The sequence below is a fragment of the Sander lucioperca genome, chromosome 2, assembly GCF_008315115.2.
Source record: "Sander lucioperca isolate FBNREF2018 chromosome 2, SLUC_FBN_1.2, whole genome shotgun sequence".
NCBI classification, from domain to species: Eukaryota; Metazoa; Chordata; class Actinopteri; order Perciformes; family Percidae; genus Sander; species Sander lucioperca.
In genome coordinates, this window is record NC_050174.1 from 2,902,652 (window position 1) to 2,922,905 (window position 20,254).

The 20,254-nt window shown below is 39.0% G+C and overlaps 1 protein-coding gene across 3 annotated transcripts in view; it reads left to right on the plus strand.

Annotated features, from left to right (window-relative positions):
- The first annotated feature begins 459 nt into the window (after nt 1-459).
- Nucleotides 460-20,254, plus strand: part of nf2a (neurofibromin 2a (merlin)) — a 28,010-nt gene continuing 8,215 nt past the window's right edge. For 2 of the 3 annotated variants that reach the window (XR_004899178.1, XM_031305543.2), the window contains exons 1-12: nt 460-1,196; nt 2,544-2,669; nt 2,811-2,933; nt 5,717-5,800; nt 13,069-13,137; nt 13,679-13,761; nt 15,926-16,001; nt 16,590-16,724; nt 17,414-17,488; nt 17,642-17,755; nt 18,329-18,451; nt 18,847-19,064. Coding sequence is in view for 1 of the 3 variants with exons in the window: in XM_031305543.2 (XP_031161403.1) it covers nt 1,083-1,196; nt 2,544-2,669; nt 2,811-2,933; nt 5,717-5,800; nt 13,069-13,137; nt 13,679-13,761; nt 15,926-16,001; nt 16,590-16,724; nt 17,414-17,488; nt 17,642-17,755; nt 18,329-18,451; nt 18,847-19,064 (1,340 nt within the window). In the remaining 2 variants the exon portion in view is untranslated. Of the gene's footprint in view, nt 1,197-2,543; nt 2,670-2,810; nt 2,934-5,716; nt 5,801-13,068; nt 13,138-13,678; nt 13,762-15,925; nt 16,002-16,589; nt 16,725-17,413; nt 17,489-17,641; nt 17,756-18,328; nt 18,452-18,846; nt 19,065-20,254 lie in introns of those variants that run through there. The other variant, XR_004106012.2, reaches the window with a different exon arrangement.

Below are 20,254 nucleotides of genomic sequence, written 5' to 3' on the forward strand. Positions count from 1 at the left end.
TTTCTTAAAGGCCCAAGTTGACGTAATCAGTTTGCTTGTTTTGTCTGTCTTGAAAAATGACTTAATTGATTAATCAATCATGAAAATAGTTGCAAATTAAGTTTGTGTCAATTGACTTACCGATGAATCGACTAATCATTTCAGCGCTAAAAATAATTTCTTGTTCTGATTTATTTATTTTTTATTTTGTTTACATTAGTATAGTGGCCCCTTTGGGCTGGGGTTGGCGTCACAAAGTGAAAGAGAAAATGTAGGCAAATAATGAATTATTAAGGCTAAATATATTGTATACTATCATTAGGATAATACCATAAAGCATGTTTATCATCAGTGTGTATCTGGATGCAATATTTAATCTTGATAAATACAAACATATCATGCTCTCTGTTAATGTGCACTACAATGTTATTACAACACTCTTGATGGCACTTGAATGCAGCATTGCTTTTCTGGGGAGATCGCTATTAATTGGTTAGCAGTAGGTAGCTAGCGCTTCGTTTCCACCATAGTTTATATGCGGCAACAGAAGTATTTTGAACTGTCCAGAGGGGGGATATTGGATTGGAATTTTCTCAGAAGCGTAGATGAAAATGTTAACGTTTTTTACGGTATAAAGACGTATAACTTTAGTGCAAGCTAAAGGCTTATATTGGATATGTGACGTTCATGTTATAGTTTCTATTTAACCTAGCTAACGTTAGCAGCAAGCCTAGGACAGTGCACTGTATGTATCAGCTCATGCTAAATGTAAACTTTTAGTTGTGTAGCTAACGTAAAATTACCAAAAAAAACTACCATAGAATACGCAATGTGTATGAGACATTAATAAACTAAGAACATGTCAGTGAAAGCCTTATGCAAACTTTAATGGAACTTTTAAGCATCCATTGATAGCTGAACGATCTCAACGTTAAGCTGGACAGTCGCATGCATGTCTGTGTTTAATTTATGATAAGGTAACGTATACCAAATTGACTAATCTGCTGTCTACACCATAGACCGAATGGCATGACTGCGAACTTAATTTTTTAGTAATTAACGCATTTTAAAAACTAAAAAGTTAAGTTTATTAGCTATTGGCGATGGCAAGTGCCTTGGCAGCGAAAATGGGATTTACCTCACTATTGAGAAAACAAGCCAGGAACTTCAACGTCAGGATCTGCACAATGGAGTCAGACATGGAGTTCAACTGCGAGGTGTGTAACGTTAACGTTATGTGTGTTTCAAAAACTGAGTATAATTTAATTTAACTTTACATCAAGGTTTTCCTGACCACAACACTAAGTGCATCTAAGTTCTCCTACTGACTGGGTTACCAATTGTCATGCATTGTAATGCAACGAAAACCGTATTCCATGCTTAACCAAACTGTAATATGTAATGACAACTAAATTCGCGTGTAGTTACCATAGGTAGTTACTATATAGTTTATCTAGGCGACAACTCTGATGATGGTCGCTCATATGATATGAAAGTTTCACTTTTCGACACTAGATGGCAGCAAGCAACCACGAACAAACGCAATTGGTATAGTTGGCCTATTCTACAGAAGACCCTATCTGTTATAATGTATCTCTGTCTTATGCTGCAATGGAATCATGAACATTTTAGTCAACGGCAAAGCTCAATGCAGTATAGGACTTGCTGCAATGCTGTGTGAATCACCCTGCAGTGTGAAGTAAAAAACACACTTTATTCTGGTTTCACTATGTATTTTTGGCCTTCTTGCAGTGTTTGTGGTTTAGCATATGATTTGGTTGATGATATATCAGAACTAACAGGCATCAAAATGACTTGCAGACACCACCTCTGTATTTAAAGGGGAGGAACCCCACCAAAGTTCGCAGTTGGTAATTACACAGAGCAGCATAATGTTAGTTGCAGGTTTCTATTTTTTGTGCTGGGATGATAATTGTATCAATTATGGGTTTTGTAAATAGCATTTAACGGGCATTGGTCATAGACTAAATGTTCATTCCTCTTGCATAGAATTTTTTGATTGTCCCTACTAGTTGCCATTCCCGCTGCATGGTGGAGGTGATTTCCTCATTTCTATCAGTTTTTAACCCAACAGTTTTTTTTTCTTCATGCTAACCTTGAATGCACTTGACAGAAGCTTGCACCCTGAGCTAGCTTAAAAGCTTGAGATGAAAGCAATCATAATTGGATATGTGCACCTGATATGCCTGCTTCATAGCTCTTAGCTGGATGAGGAGAACATGTATGGTCCCCTGCTTTCAACCACAGACTGACGTCATAATGGAAATGCTAGTATGTCTGGATTCAGTAGACACAGCATCATATGAATGGCTCCAGATAGTCAACCCTATGAAGAATTAAGTGCTTCTTTTCTCTGTATTTAGCTCTAACAGACTTTTGTGTATGCTGCGGGATAAATGAATTAAACAAGTTCTGGAAATTCAATATTTTCAGCTTTTCTCTTCTGAGAAAATTGTATAAGATCAAAACATTTTGTAAAAATTATATTCCCTTCCATGAGCTCCTGCCACTTCTTTCTTTTATTAAAACATTTTGTATTTTAGGCCAAGTGGAAAGGAAAAGACCTTTTTGACTTTGTGTGCCGGACTCTGGGACTGAGGGAGACATGGTTTTTTGGGCTCCAGTATAACATCAAGGACACAGTTGCTTGGCTGAAAATGGAAAAGAAGGTAAGTGATTCTAATGTTTTACTGGTCTTGTAACAGCCATGAGCCATATACATATTTTTGATTAAGACGTAGCGAGCATGAAGAGGGAATGCATGGCCGCCACCAAATGCAAATATTGATTTCTTTGGTTCAATGTCATAGGTTCTGGATCAGGAGGTACCAAAGGAGGAACCAATCACCCTTTACTTTCTGGCCAAGTTTTATCCTGAAAATGCTGAGGAGGAGCTAGTGCAAGATATCACACAACATCTTTTCTTCCTACAGGTAACTATACATAATAAACATGTATTGAGAGTTTTGTTTTCACCATTTCATGGTTAATCAGATTGAAAATTATTCTCTTATTATACTCTGGATTTGCTCTTTATATACTTACTTCGTCGTCCTATCTATTTCAGTTGTGCCTATCAGCCATGAAGGCCTTATGAGAAGGTTCTTTGTACACTTATGTTGACTGACACATTCTCTTTTTTCTCTGCTGCTGTCTAAGTTGAAATTGCTGCAGGCTTACAGGTAAACCTGAAATCCAACATGCCTCTCAAGAATCTGTGGATTACTGCCTAGTGGCTGGCTAGTGGGCGGACACTTATTTTTCTTCAAAACCTCTCTTTCCTGGATCGTAATCTTCCCAGAGGGGTGCTGTGTTCAAGACTTCAAGAGAAAAAAAAGCTTAGAAATGGGAATATCTTTCTGAGGAACTAGATGGGTTGAAATAAATGCTTTTAAAAATAGGTGTGTGAAATCTTTAACACTTAAAATCCTTCAAAATACTCTGTACATTTAGGATTATCCATTTTCACCATTGCACACTATTTGGCTGATGCGCTATCTGTATCTGCGTCTTCCTTACTATTCTGATCGGTTGCCAACAGGGGGCACGCGTCCACAGAGTTTCTGACAAGTTGTTGAGCAGAGCACTCTGTAATATACTTTTTCCATTGTCCCGGTCTGATTGTGTGCAGCCATGTGGAATCAATGCTCAACATATTACCGCTGCCCTTTCTCTCCACTTAATACTCTCCGGGGAATTCCTGTGCAGCCTGCCACACCATTCTCCTCGCAAGAAATTAGATTTGTAACTGTGCTCCGATCGTCCAATGCCACAGCCGCATCTATCAATTACCAATTAGGCTTTAAGGGTTTAGTTACTACCCAGTTAATGACATATTCTACATGGGATGCTCATCCCTCATAGCACTCATAGCCCATTGTGCTGGTTTAGTTATATGATTTGAGACAGCAGTGAGCTTGTGTTCCTCAACATTTAGATGGAGGCACTTATCTACTTAAGGCATATAAAAAAGTCTCTCTGTGTCCTTAATCTGTTTAGAGGTGGGTTGAAGCAATGTATACATTTCAGAAGGAAACCTTGTTAAAAAAAAAACTACAGCTGACAAATTACTCAACAGTTAAAGCGGTGCACAGCTACAAGGGGGAGAAGAATACAAATGCGTAGTGCCTTACGTCGCCTGTCTCCTTATTACTTTGCTCTCATTAATTCCCATAATGTCAGGAGCAGGCCTCTGTTCAGATAGTGTCACAGGCATGACAGCTGGATTAGTGCTTATCAGAAATGATCACCGACCCGGATACAAACACACACACACACACACACACACACACACACACACACACACACACACACACACACACACACACACACACACACACCCCTCACACACTTTAGACCACTTACACAAACAGACACATGCACACCTTCGTCACCTCAGCCTGCAATCTTAGCAACAACATGGCCTCATTTGTAAACACATTTCAAAACAAGAGAAGACAGCATGACTGGCTTTGCAAATGATAAGGATAACGCATTAAATTGCCCACTACGGCTGAAGCACGTTTGCACCATCTAACCTTGCAGTCTGGCTTTGTGCTCTATATGTAGTTTTGCAAGTTTGTGATTCAATTAGTTTGACAGGTGACAGAGCTTGGGTAGCTTGCGAGATGTAGCACTTTAATCTGTTGGGAGCTTGTTAAAGGGGATTGCCACTCATTTTACGAATTCATGTTATTACTGGGATCCATGAAAGTCAACACCACTCTTTCCATAAGCCATAAACTGGAGACCTAAACCTTGAATGTGTCGCTCTTACTGACTGGAATGTATTCACATATATATATATAATCAGCTATCTAGACTGTGGGGGCACAGACAAAATCATGAATTATAAAAATGGGCGGTGCGCTCTAATTATGATTTGGCGCTTTTCAAGGATTCACACATTTTTGTCATGTCATTATTCTCTGTTGGCTAGCAAGCAAATATTCTTGGAGCAGCTTAATGATCATATGAAATGATGTTGGCTTAGGTAGATAGTTTTTGGTCCAGTGTCTAATAGGTCCCCACGTGGCTATGATGCTTAAGTTTTACAATATTTATTTGGCACAGTTTGTACTGTTTCCAGACCTCTCTAAAATGAGCAACTCCCAGTGTACTGTAGCAGTGGTAGCTGGAAGTTTATTTATTCAGTTTGCAGCATATTATAACTAGGTTTTGTGGCTACTGAAAATTGGTACATGAACACCGTTTTAGCTGTATACGGTTCCTGTGGTTTAAAAAAAAAAAAGTGGAATTAAGGGAATAAACTTCTGGCTGTCATAACCACATTTGTCAGAAAGTTGTGTTTCACCGTGCACTGACAATCTTCTCTCTAAGGTATCAAGTCTTTTTTCATTGTGTTTGAGTCAAGTACGATCACCTGTCAATCTGATACAGGTCCTTCATCTCACAAGAATCATTTTGTTGCTCTCGTGGAAATAACTTTAAAGGAGATGTAATACTCAAAATGAAGACAAAGAACAGTTGTCCTGATTTATATTAGGCTGTAGATGATAGTTTTCTCCCAAAACCCAGCCTTTTGTCTTCAGTGGCACCTAAATGGAACAGAATATACATAAGCTGCATGGTTCATTCCTAAAAGATGTTTGTGTTAGGTGAAATAAAGAGGGCTTTTGTTATTCAGGTGGATACATGCATCACAAAATTACCGGTACTAGTGCCTCAAAGCTGATCTTATTTGATAACTCCTCAGGTGAAGAAGAAGATCCTCGAGGAGGAGATTCACTGTCCACCTGAGGCCTCTGTGCTGCTGGCCTCCTACGCCGTCCATGCCAAGGTTAGTGCTCTTTTTGGAACTGAAGACCTTATTCTCAGCTATTTTCCAGCAAGATCAGTACCCACATCCATTCATCTTCGTTAAGGTTTATTTATCTTTACTTAAAAATTAGCATGACAACTTCTTCTCCTCCTGGACCATATTTTATTTTAAATTATTGGTCTGATGAGGTGCTAACAGCTGTGAATAATTTATTACAACAGGGTTCTTTCTGTAATTGCGCCAATGGTTTTAAAGAAAAGCAGTGTAGACCCAGCAATTTCGGTCCAGTTTTCATGCCCATCCCAGCACAGAGAAGCCACTATAGAGAATACTGTGACATCAGAATAAACCTTATTCTGGATCTGAGCATCATATCATCATTCATATTGGTTAAGTTCAAATGAGTTGGTAGTGATTGAGGGAATGTTTATGTCAGCAGATCTGCAAGTAGCAGAAAATCTCAAATAAATAAAATTACCACAATCCCATTTAGTTGAAGTGACAATACAGTAGCTACTTCAGAGATGCAGCCAAATAATGGAGAGTGTTCAGTTTGGTGACCTCGGGATTAAATCTACATTGCATTCTTGCCACTGATAAAGTTATGACCTCCTTGGGCTGTGACAAAGAGTGTACAGTTAAAGGAAGTAGAGATGAGGGTAAGCACCTCCATGTTGAAGGATGTGGTATTCTGCTGGAAAATTGTGAATCCCTCCCTTTGCGTTGGGAGCCAGTGGCTGACCCATTCTAAGTAAGAGTAAAATGGCACATGAGATCGAAAGACAGAATGTTGCAACATCTGCAGTTGTGCGTGCATTGCACCAAACTGTTTTGGTGAATTTATAGTAATGAACTCTGTAGAACTGGGTAGTCATTTTGTAGGGTGGCTGGGCTTACACAGGGTGTGGAACTCTGACGTCTGGAAGTGGCTTGGAGTAGAAAAACTGGCTCCTTTCAATGGAATACCAGTTAAGGTATTCCAGGCATCTGATCACAATGACCCCCCAGGTGAATGCTCATACAAAAGGTTAAGATTGGCCTGCAGGTGTATAAACCACTTTTTTTTTAGCTGAAAACCAATGTACGGATATGGATAGTTAGTAGTGTTGTTGATGAATTCAGATCCCAATCTTGACATTTTAGTGCAAAGAATTTGAATTCTATATATTGTGTTAAAATATGCATAGTTGCTTGCAACTGGTTGAAACTTGGCTATTGCAATTGGATTTTTCTATTGGCTGATCTGGTGCTGGGTAGGGCTGCACGATATGAGGAAAATGTCTAATTGCGATTATTTTGACTGATATTGCGATTGTGATATAATTCACGATATTGGAGGGAATGATAGTTTTTGTATCATTATTCTCATTTTCATTGAAAATGATTGACATTGAAAGAAATGTCAAAAATGATTATAGTGTGATTTTTGCGAGGATCTGTACCAAATAAAGATTTTTTTCTTAAGTCTGTAGGATACGATTTGTAGGCCGGGACATCTCTGCATCACCACAATACTTAATTCAGAATGGTATGACACATTTTGCCATTAACAAATATTGCGATTTGGATATTGCACTAGTCCATATTGCGATTTGGATACAATTGCGATTAATTGTGCAGCCCTAGTGCTGGGTGACATTTATGGTGCTGGCTTACCTCATCAGACAACCAGACAACTTTCCAGGGTAGAAGCACCTCAGCCAAAACTGTGGGGTTTTGTTACTCTTCAAGCATTAAGCATACTTTATGAGCACTATAAACTGCATTGTCCTCTTTGAATGTGTACTGTATAAAATTTCTAATCGAATTATTGGTTGAGGATCAAACAACAAGTTACCTGAAGTCTATGGAAATCAGTTCACAGGAAAAAGCTCCCTTAAAGCAGCCATATTATGCTCATTTTCAGGTTCATAATTGTATTTTAATGTTGCACCAGAATAGGTTTACATGGTTTAATTTTCAAAAAACACCATATTTTTGTTGTACTGCACCGCTCTCTCTCACTGCTGCAGATCCTCTTTTCAGCTGGTCTCTGTTTTAGCTACAGAGTGAGACCTCTTTTCTTCTTCTTCTTCTGTACCATCTTTGATTGCACTGCACATGCCCAGTAGCTCAGATGTAGATCATGTCAGCTAGCTAGCTCCATAGACAGTAAAAGAAAGGCTGTTTCTACAACTTTGGTCAGTTACAAGGCAGGATTAGCTGGGAGACTTCTAAATGAGGGCGCACATGTAAGTAGTTCTTTTGTAGATTATGGTGAACTTGTGTGTGTTGTAGCAGTGCTTTGCTATTGAGAACGAGGTAGCATGCTAGCGTTAGCATGCTAGCGTTAGCATGCTAGCGTTAGCATGCTAACGCTAACGCTATGAGCTAATGGTTGCGGTTAGCCTGCTCGTTTCGGCTTGTGACGTCACAAGCCGTGCCGATTTTGAACAGCTCACCCAGAGACTGAAGGCAGGACACATTCAGAAACTGTATCTCACTCTAAACAGCATGGATGGATTCCTCTCCCATGCCAATTTAACAGGACTCGGTTAGACGAGACTGTGTGGATAGAGAAAAATCAGCAAATCTAATTTTGAGCATGGGACTTGTGCTCTCTGCTGTCAGCATGTCAGTCTGGAAACAGCAAAAAATATGGGGTCACAATCTGTTTTCATTTAATCAGCAGTCCACTTTGATTAGAGCCAATGTGAGTAAATTGGTGTTGTGAAGGGGAGACAGGTACTTGTTTAGCAGTGCAGCTGCTGAGAGGTTTTTGGCAGGCTTTCCCTTCTCTTTCTCTCATCATGAGCTGTTTTTTGCAGCACCAATGTGTAGCCCGTGATATTGTGTATATCACACAGTGGGATCTACTTTGTTACCTTCGCTCTTTAATCATGATTATGCCAACCTGAAAATAGCAATAAAGAGGGGGTAAAGGCATATTCTGACATGGCATTCATGTTTAAAAAAATATATTTTTTTAAAGTAAATGTGAATTATATCTTTGTTCAGACATGCACAGTCGCTCACAACATTTTTGTGTGTGTGTGTGTGTGTGTGTGTGTGTGTGTGTGTGTAATCAGTTTCCAGTCGGAGCAAGAACTGGCGTATAATTCATAACAAACACAGTAGGAAGCCAGAAAAACTTTATTTTTACCTTAGGGGATAATAAAAGTAAGGAATACTGGAGGAATTTGTGTGTGCACAAATACTCTAACTGACTTACTTACAATTATTTCTGGAAAATGGGTGTTTTTAAAAGTAATTTTTTTTTTTTTTTATAAACCCTCTCTAAGACAGCAAATAAACAAAATTCCCAAGAGGTGAGAAAACCCCTTTTGATAATGTATAAAATGTTATAAGTCATCTGATTTAAAAAAAAAAAAAAAAAAAAAAAAAAAAAACATACTCATTTTTGGCTGGATATTTGTATGTGTCCAGCAGAATATAGTGAGCATATAGTTCAGCCTCGGTGGGTCTGCAGAGGTTTCGGTGCCTCCTGCTTTGTTGTCAGAGTGGGTGTAGTGCTTCAAGGAGGTGTTGACAGGGAATTTCAAGAAACAGCCAGTTAGGAAAAATGCAAAGGGAGTCACTCTGGCATAGAGGTCGAGTACAGGAGTGAGGTCAGCTCACTCAGCCAAAATGCCATTGAGGGCGTGGAGCTGCGTGTCCAGCTGAGTGTGGAGGGACATGACAGGCTAATAGGAATGAATGATACTGGTGGGAATCACTGTGTTTTACATCAAGACTTATACCAAACTTAATATTTGAAAGTTGAATGAGGCAGCATTTAGGCTCCAGTATGTTTACTCTGTAGTTGTAACCCAATGTTTTTGTTTTTTTTTCACCTCACAGCATATATATGAGATATATTTCCTATTTGTGTAAACAGCAAAAAGCTCAACAGAGGTTGCACTTTTCAGTTTCAATCTGGATCACACAATATGTTAATACTCATGGAATTTGTCATCCTTGCCTCCTTGAGATTATATAAATCCTGCTTCACTCATCTGACTCAACTGACATAATATTGATGCCCACCACAGCTTGGGTGAGCCAGCATTACCATGAGAGACAATGAGACACGGAGATGGAAAGAAAATGAAATAGCCAATTTTACTGCTAGCTGGAGAGACATGTCATTTTAGCCACAATTTGCAGGCATGTAGCCCAAGTGGGTGGCTGTGGCTCGGAGGTAGAGTGGTTGCCCCCTCAACCACAAGGTTGGCGGATCAATCCCAGGCTCCTCTGGCCACATGTCAAAGTGTCCCTGAGCAAGACACTGAACCCCAAGTTGCTCCCCCGATGTATGTATGTATAGCTGTCCACTGCTCCTAATACTTAGGATGGGTTAAATGCAGTAATCAAATTTCACTACATTGTACTGTGTATGTGATGATTAAGAATAAAGTTTGATCCAACTCAGAAGAGATATCATTTGTAAAAGTGTAGATCTAAAAACAGGATCTTTTTTGTTTTCTTTCATCGGTTTTTATCTGTCACTCACTTTCACTTCAAATTTGTATCGCACATGGGTAACACTGTGAATACATACAGAAAGTATAAATATTAACTAGGGCTGCACAATATATCGTTTTTTTATTGTCATCGCAATATCAACTGTCGCAATAAACCTATTGCGAAAGGCTGCGACATATCGCGACAGACACCCAGAGATTTTGTGTGTTAATTGAGAGAAAATATCAGCAGAAAACTGCACTTTAAAATGTAACTGTCGTTCTATTTTTTAATGCTGCCTTTTAGGTTCAATTCAATGTTCAATTTGTTTAGTAAAAGAAAGTTGGAAATTATTTCCTTTTATTTGTTTTAAATTCAACAAGCAATTTGTTGTATTTTAGCAGAATTCTGAAAGCAGCAGAAATGCAGAACTGATAACACACACAGCTATATTGCATATTTTCTGTCGCCCCCCACGAGGAATTCTAAGTAATGACAACAAAACTGTCGGCGCGTCCACATGATACAAGCCTTCCATGACTGTGCACCGCCCCCAGTTGCAAGTAGCCAAGGAGCACCGAGACGCCGGACGACACCATTTTCTGAACATAGACATACTGAGAAATACAGACAGAGTTGTGTGGAGCTGAATGTCTTAATTAGCTTTGTAGCAGCTCATTTTGCAAGGGCTTGAATGTAACGGACGTTCATTAATATTAAAAAGTTGCGCACTAAAGCTTTAAAATCTGTTTATTTATTTATATATTATTTATTTTATATATTATTTATATATCACTATCCCGATATTCAACAATGTTATCGCATATTTCCCTCATATCGTGCAGCCCTAATATTAACAGACACGCCAATGCTTTGAGCTAAATACTAACGTCAGCATGCTAACATGCTCACCCTTACAATTCATCTTGTAATGGTGGTGCTAGAGGAAAAGTAGCCATGCTGCTAACGTGGCTAAAAACATCAGATACGAACAGCATGTTCAAACTGACCCTGAGACCATGGAAAGTTAACATATTTTTCCTGTCTACAACACAATAATGCCTTTCATTGGTTTGAGTGTATTTCATGACTAGATATGAGAAACCTGTATTTCTCACTTTTGGACTGTAAATGGATTTTCTTCAGTGACTGGACTGTGTGAGAAATCACTGTGTGCTGCTGGTGATAATTGTTGAGTGAAAATTTTGACACATACTGTCCTTTGAGAATCGATTGTTGGTGTTTGTTTGGGGTTGTTTGAAATCATTGCAAGTAATCTAAAAGCTTCTGAGAGTCACTGTCAAAATGCCTGAGCTTAAGGCCCAGTTGGTGCCATAATACCTCCATAAGTCTTTATATCATCAATTATGTAGCAGTTACAAACAAACAGGTGAGGAACTGAGGGAGTAGAAACTGCGAGGATGGGAAACTTGAGGGAAAGGAGCTAATTAAATGGCCCTATTCCAGGATTTGCAGGCTGTGTGTTGAGCTTATTAAATTCAGGTCTGTAAAGTACTGTTTTTAGACTGAAGTGCAGAAAAATAAAATCCAATTAAACGCCATAATAAAAGTAACGCTATAAACACAACAACACAACATAGAATGAGTTCGTTATTTAGAACCACAAAAGTGGTCAAATTCTTCTAATTTATTGTGTGCAATTTATCAAAAGTCCCCCCATTATAAACAACAATTGATGCACTCCCTTTCCATTTTTCTGAGACAATGTCTTTGTTGTGTATATTTTTCTCACCTTCAGGTAATTGCAATGACACTTGAGCAACACCAGAAGGTTTTTTTAGCTATCTGAACCTCAGGGGTAATGTCATATCTTGGTGTCAGGCTCACAATCAAACACGGAGCGAGTCTTTCGAAGACTACCTATTTTCCACAAAGGTATAACCAAAAGGTTCAGTAGTAATAGAGGGAGAAATCCATGAGAAGAGGTATCATTTTTTGGTGTCAGGCTTTTTCAGTCAATTTGCTTTCACTCTTGAGTTTAAGCACTCTTAGAGGGTTCCCTTAAAACTGTTTTCTAAAAAGATTGACCGACTACTTACTAAGGATGTCCAATAAATCTCACACATACAGCATGGGCCTGAAATGTTAAGACTTTTTTGATGAAATTAGACTTTCACAGTAATACTACATTTGTCTGTCTAATTTTGACACAATTTTGTCTCTTGAATACCCCGGTGCTCTAATAGTTCTGTGGAAAAATGCAAAAGTGTTATAAATATGTAAAAATTGCCTACCTCAATGAAACAAATAATTTTAACAACACAATAACAGCTATCAATAGTCACAGTGCCAAGGAAAACATTAGCATAGCATTCAGCAATGCACAGATATAGGTACAGTATGTTGAAGTTAACCTACTTTCATAAATCTACAGTCATAGACCACTTTTTTTAAACAGTAGCTGCATGTATAATTCATATCCTTTCACCAGTTGTACAGTAGCCCAAAGGAAATTCCCCACCGCCACCCAGTCATGCCTAATCCATCCATATCTCTTCTCAAACATGCACGTTATAATTTGTATCCCGGCTCTGTGATGATAAGAAATCCGTCTCGGTTCTCTCTGAGATATCTCTAATAGCATCATTTACACCGTCTCCCACCAACTGGGCCACTGTGTGTGCGGTGCACATTAATGACCTCATGGCAGACCAGCCTCCATTCATTCTCCAAGGGACCCTTTTCTTACACGCGCTGTAGTTTCATTTTATGAATTGCTCCCAGGAGAGGCATAGTCTGGCCTGTTATTGGAGGGAAGGTGGATAACGTCCATTAGTTTGGAGTGATTTTAATCCTTTTGGCACTTTTGCTCTACTTTGCAGTACGAAGACTACGACCCCAGTGTTCACAAACCTGGCTTCTTGGCTAAGGAGGAACTGCTTCCAAAGAGGGTGAGTCACAGCTGGGTTTACTTTTTTTACTATTGTCATTGCTAGTGAAGATACTAGTCATGTCATTAATAGACAAGATACATACATACAATACAGTATGTATTTTATTTAACTGTAACTTATGTAACTATGGGTGTGATAAGTGACAAGTATGCCAAGCTCTACTATAGCGTTTTTGTTAATAATGATTTCATTATTAAGGGGTAGGATTAAATAAATTTACACTTCTTCCTACTCCTTTTCGCGCATGTAAATTAAGGAAGTTCGCTAATGAAATGAATTATGTCGTCTTTTTCTCTTTTTTTACCTTTTTATTTTTATTTTGTTGGATATGTTTTCAACAACTGCTATATACATGCTCAAAATAAATAAATACAAAATACAAAAAAGATGTTTACATATATCTTATTATCTAGGCCTATACCTGCAATATGATCCAGTATGCACCGTATTATCTGCATGCGTTGCATTCATGTATATATATATATATATATATATATATATATATATATTTATATATGTTTGCCTCTTCCCATTTCAGGTTATTAACTTGTACCAGATGACTGCAGAAATGTGGGAGGAGAGGATCACAGCCTGTTATGCAGAGCACAGGGGCAAGACGAGGTAAAAAGTGCTGCACCAAACTGTACTGCTCCAAAGTCATTAGCACATTTCTAAATTATTATAAGTTCATCAAGGATGTGCTTAAAACTTGGTTCTACAAGAAATGTTTAATTCAAAACGTAAGTCCATTTTGGCAGCGAGATGCAAAAAGACTCACATAAAGGTTGTTTCTGTAGGGAAGTTTTTAAAAGGAGCATTTATGAATCCACAGGATGAACTTTTTTGGTTAAGAAAATGCACCAAATGGCACCGCTTACTGCAGCCTTTAACTCATGAATTAAATTAAATGACATATATTTTCATAAGAGAAGCACAATTCATATAGCTATTTTTTAAAAGGGAATGATTTGGTAAGGAGTAAATACAGTATATCATAGTGAAAAGGACTATAAAATGTTGCTGGAATTGCATTCATAAAACTAAAATGAAAATCAGTTGTTCTGTTGCACTTTGCTCCATCACTAAGCTAAGCTTAGTTGAAAAATTGACAGGGAGTAAGTGTGAGGGATGTGGAGTGTCTTAAAAGTCCCGTGGGTGGGGAGGTTTGGGCTGGAAAGTGAGTTCTAAAAGCCAGCAAACTGAACCGCACTTGGAAAAGTGATAATTGACTCACTCACTGATGCTGATGGCTTGTCATGACATTTGTTACATACTGTACATTCATGGTTCCTAGAAGATATATCCAAGAGACATTGGTGATGCCTTGACTTTTCCTCCCGCACCACCACAAGGTTCACATTTGTGATGAATTGTCTCGACAACTATTGGATGGATTGTCATGTCGCCCTCAAGATGAGTTGCGATAGTTTCGGTGATCCCTCGAATTTCCGTCTAGTGCCATCATCAGGTCAAATGTTTTATTTGTCTAGTACTGAGGGTTTATGACCCAAATACCTGCAAAATGAATGACATTCCCATCAGCCTCATTAGCAAATGTTAGCATGCTAATATGCAAAACTAAGACAGTAAACATGGTAACTTAAGAACTGGTAAACATCAGCATTTTAACATTCTCATTGTGAGCATGCTAGCATTTAGTTCAGGGGTCTTCAACGTTTTTTAGGCCATAGACCCCTTAGCTGAAAGAGAGATGCTGTAGGGACCCCCTACTACATATACTGTATAACATTTAGTTCCATATTAAACCGGGCCACATGGAGGACAATTAATAGATATAATTTATACATCATGTTTTAATGTTAAACATACATGTGGAAAGCACAGTGAATCCTTAAGCTGAACTGTATGGCTACCATAGTGGCTACTTTACCTATAGTAAGCTTATCTTCAATGTGTAAATCACATTTTTTAGGCCAATTCATCATTGCTATTAATAAGTTGAATTCATATTGATGTATATTTTCAGACATTTTCATTTTTGAAAAAAGAATTAAACAGCTAAAGTTCTCAAATGTTAATTGTTGTTAACACAAACAGCTGTAGAAGACCAAACTAAAATTGGCAAAATGTTATTCAGATTCTACTTTATCTATTCCATCAAAGACAAGTGTTAAAGTTAAAATGTTAATTTCTTCTTTATTTTGGCTCATATTCTTTTTAAACTTGATAATACATTGATTTTTAAACTTATGTCATCATCAAAGTAACTGACTTACTTGCCATGTGCAACTCTAATGCTTTACACTTTCACAGCATTACCATTAAAATTTCCTCTGATCCACTCCACAGTCAGAATGTACTGAGTCAGCATCCAACCTAGTTAAGAATTTGTTTACTTGGCATAATGCTGTCTTGTTTAAACTTTGATGAAGCTTAAATCATCAATTTCCCACCACCCATATCCAACCGCAAGTTATTAAAAGTTAAGGCGGAAGCATGCCCTGATTTTTCCTCAACCATCAAAGTATGCTAATGATTTCTTTTTTTTGTTGCTGAGTTGATCCTGAAATCACAACATATCTGCCAACCAGGCTGCAGAAGGAGAAGAAGAAGAAGAGAGTTTTGTGCATTTGATTTCTCGATCACAGTATTTAGAGTCTCAGAGGCATCTTTTCCATCAAGCATGACCTGGTCTGATCTCCTTTTTCTCTCCACTTCTGCACCTCTCCTCTCCTCTCCTCTCCTCCCACCCTTCCATCCCTATCTTCTCCATTCCATTGGATCCCTCTCAATCTCTGTCTCTTTGTGTCTGTCTTTAAACCAGGGATGAAGCTGAGATGGAGTATTTAAAAATAGCTCAGGACCTGGACATGTATGGCATCAATTTCTTTTTAATCAGGGTGAGCCAATGCTGCTTTGCTATATCTTTACAAAGTACTGTAAGCCTCCATGAGAGATTAAGAGGCATGTCAATTTCACTGTGGTGTTATGAAGTGAAGTGGGGAATAGCAGTCTGACTCTCCTGTTCTAAATTGTCCCTTAGTTGAATGTATTATTTGAATTATTTGAGCATTTTTTAAATAAATGTGTATGTTTTGGGGGTACATAATCAACTGTGATTTGACACCGGATCTTTTCCAGGTGAGTCACAGCGGAAGCAAACCTGTCATAACTCTTAAACTGAAGTTTATTTGAGGGGCCTTGTTCAATGCATTCTCTACAAGGCCGAGGCATTTTAAAATATGTCAACCTCAGATAAAGTAAATCACTGTAGCATTAATCTTCAAGTAAACAAGCCCAGACTGCATATACACCCAGCAACTGCATTGTTCAGCTCAACACTAACAAATAGTTGTGGCAAGTAGAGCCACCACAATGGCACCTCTGTTAAATGCAAGGACAAATAAATGTTGGCTGGAAGGGTCACTAGTGTCCCTTCACATTTGGGTAGAAGAAAAGCTTTATTTACTCTGCTGTATGTTGTTTAGAATAAAAAGGGAACAGATCTTCTTCTGGGTGTGGATGCCCTGGGTCTGCACATCTACGAGCCGGACAACAGGCTGACACCCAAGTGCTCCTTCCCTTGGAATGAGATCCGCAACATCTCCTACAGCGACAAGGAGGTGGGAGAATCTGCTGCTGTTCTCTAATGAAAAAGATTGGTCGAAGATAACTTTTTGATACGTATATAATAGGGGCGTTGAAATTAATCATTTCATCGATGCATCGCGATGCGGACCTGGACGATTCTGCATCAATGCAGTGACGGACCATAATCGATTATTGCCTACTGATGTCACTTGTTGATTTTCCACTTTCTTCCTTTTGTCTGTTGTCTGCTGTGTTCAGACTCCACTACATTCAGGAAGCAGGTGGAGAGCAGATACAATAAAAATTGTATCTATATATATATATATATATATATATATGTATGTGTGTGTGTGTGTGTGTGTGTGACTGCTTGAATTTGTCGATGAAAACCATGTGTGAGGAGGTGACACATCGTGATATTGAATCGATTTGAATCGTTGACAGGATAATCGTAACCAAATTGAATCGTGAGACCAGTGAAGATTCACACCCCTAATATATAGGCAATACTTTAGCATCATACTTTGTTGGTTTAAGTTTAAGTTAGTTAATTAACTTCTTGTTTTAACATATGCAGAGGTCTTATCTCATGAACATACGTTTTTATTTGAAAATTTCAGATATTGATTTCAAAAATATTGCTCAGCCTTACCCAACAGATGAGTGTTTTTCTTTTGTGGTTTGATTAAAAATCTGATATTCTTGTCTCCTCAATGTTTAGTTTACCATTCAACCTGTGGACAAAAAAACCAGTGTTTTCAAGTTCAACTCTTCACGGCTAAGAGTCAACAAGTTGGTGAGTTCTGCTGAGATGGTAGCGGTCCATCATTTCTCATAGTGAAATTTACGAAGAATTACTGGAAGTGGCTGGCGAATAGAGTTTTAGGATTTACCAACCATTTTAACTTTGTAAATAGCACACATTATTGGTTTTGTTTCTCTTGTACAGATCCTCCAGTTGTGTATAGGGAACCATGACCTGTTTGTGCGCCGGCGGCGGGTGAACTCACTTGAAGTACAGCAGATGAAGTCTCAGGCCAGAGAGGAGAGGGCCAGGAAACAGGTACATTGATAATGGAGAAACAAAGAAGAAGGGATGTGGTTAAACTTGTCAATAGCCAGTTTTCCATTCAAATGTATGGCATATTCTAAACAAAACATCGACAAAAGAAAATGGCAGTTAATGAATGTTTCCATCCTCTACTGGTATGCAAAGTATTGTGAGTTGGACACATCAAGATAAACAGTTGCTGGCGCTACGTCTGCGGTACGGTGCTATTAAACCATTGCTGAATAAGAGGGCTCAGCAAGAGGACATAATTACGTATATTTTTGCAATATTTCAACTTTTTAGCGACTTTCCAGCATTTCCACTTTTTCTGCTCAAATTGATAATGCACATCCAAACAGGTGGATAGAAACACACTTCAAGGGAGGAAACACAAGAATCCAAAAATGTATGAACATTGCTTTACTTTAACTTTATTTAATCAGGTGCACCTGGATCCAAGTTGTGCTTTGTCCATTGTCAACCATATTCCGTCTTTTGTTTGTTCTTTCTTTGTCTATATTTTCACTAATGTTTCCTACCATACCCTCTCTTCTTTGTCCACACTCCACCTGGATGTTCGTTCAGGTAGAGAGGCAGCGTCTGCAGAAGGAGAAGAAGCTGCGGGAGGAGGCAGAGAGAGCCAGGGACGAGCTGAAAAGGAGGCTGATTCAGCTGCAGGACGAGGCTCACATGGCCAACGATGCACTGGTAAGATTCAATTTGTTAGCTTAATCCAAAATCCACCATTTTGTTGGCTATGTGACATGTAGTTTCAGTAAGTAAGTTTCATAACAACTTATTTATGTCAAATTGAGCTCCTTTCACACCAGCCTCACTTCACTTCCTCCCAGTGTTTCCTGTTTTCCATATTTACTCATTCTTTCCCTTTATTGTCTTCACTGTCACCTCTTTCCTCTTCATCAATCTCCCCCGCTCCTTCTGTACTCTTGCACATCCCTCCCTGTCTTCCCCTTCTCTTTCTCTGCACAAATTTAATCTCTCACTCCACCTTTCTTTCTTTGCTCCATTTCCCCATCTTTTCATTTTTCCACTTTTCTTTCCCCCTTCTTGTGTTTGCCCTTCCTCCTCCCGCTCCTCTCCAGCTGCGTACGGAGCAGACGGCAGACCTGCTAGCTGAAAAGGCCCAGATCGCGGAGGAGGAGGCTAAGCTGCTGGCCCAGAAAGCTGCCGAGGCCGAGACAGAGATGCAACGCATGAAAGCGACTGCCATCCGTGGCCAGGAGGAGCGGCGGCTCATGGAGCAGAAGATGCTGGAGGCAGAGATGCTGGCACTCAAGATGGCCGAGGAATCGGAAAGGAGGTGGGGAGAGGAGGAAGAAGTGGCAGCGTGGATGAATTGTAGAGTGTACAGCCATCCATGCTGCAGTGAATATGATTCTGATCCAGCTTTGGCCACTATGTTGCTTTTTCTCTGTCAACATTGTCTCTCGGATACACAAATTCTCTTTATTTGTATTTGTCACACAAACGCACCTGCACGGCATGCATAGTTTTTTTCTTTCATTTGTAATGTGAATACCTCGAACTGTGGAAGATGTCTTACAGGAGCATCAAAACACAGTTCCTAAATAACCTCCCCAAGTCATAAACCTCCCAAATGTTTTTAAGTCACTATACTGTTTAACATAGAGGGGCACAAACATGCCCCTGCATTTCAGTTTGCTCAGCAGCACAGAAGTCGGTTGATATGCTGTGAGCATAGAGCTAGGTAACGCAGCTGCATTTAAATTGCTCGATCAAAGAACTTCTAACTTGTTTAAAATCATTTAATTTTAAAGGCTTTGTTCTTGTGCTGCAGCAGGTAATCATGCGGTTACAGACTGCTGCTCCACACAGAAGGAAGAGGGAGAAAGCTTTTTGTTCAGCAGCTCTCCTCCTAGGTCTGAGGTGTGGCAATTCATTTGTGCTAGTTAATTGTTAGCAGTAGTTTCGATTGATGGTGGGAGTCCCTATCAAGCAGTCTGTTTTAATACACTTTGAAGCTCCACTGTGCTGACACTGACTTTTTGATCCGTGTTTTATCTGTGCCTTTGTCATTTTCTGTTACATCCTAGAGTGGTTCAAATCCAGTACTTATAATATCTACTGTTAACTTTTTTAAATTTCTTTGGAGGATGGATAAGGAGATGACTTGATGAGAGATCCTCGATCAGCACTCTGTAAAGCCTGATAGATGCCAATTCATTGTAGCAAAGAACTTAAGTCGTTTTCATAATAAAACATTATACATGGATACTAAAAATATCACTTCACAACCTCTACTTCACAATTTATTAGGCAATCATTTCAAATGGGCACCATTAACCACTTGCCAGTAACTGCAATATCTGGATGAGCACTTTCTGCACCAGAGAAATTTGAACCTGTGGCACTCAACATGTAAATGACTATGTCCACTCAAACCCTTGAGGCACATAGCTCCCCCACATCAACGAGGAACTGCGGAGTGTTCAGTAACACAATCAAAATAAATGTAATCACCTGCGTTGA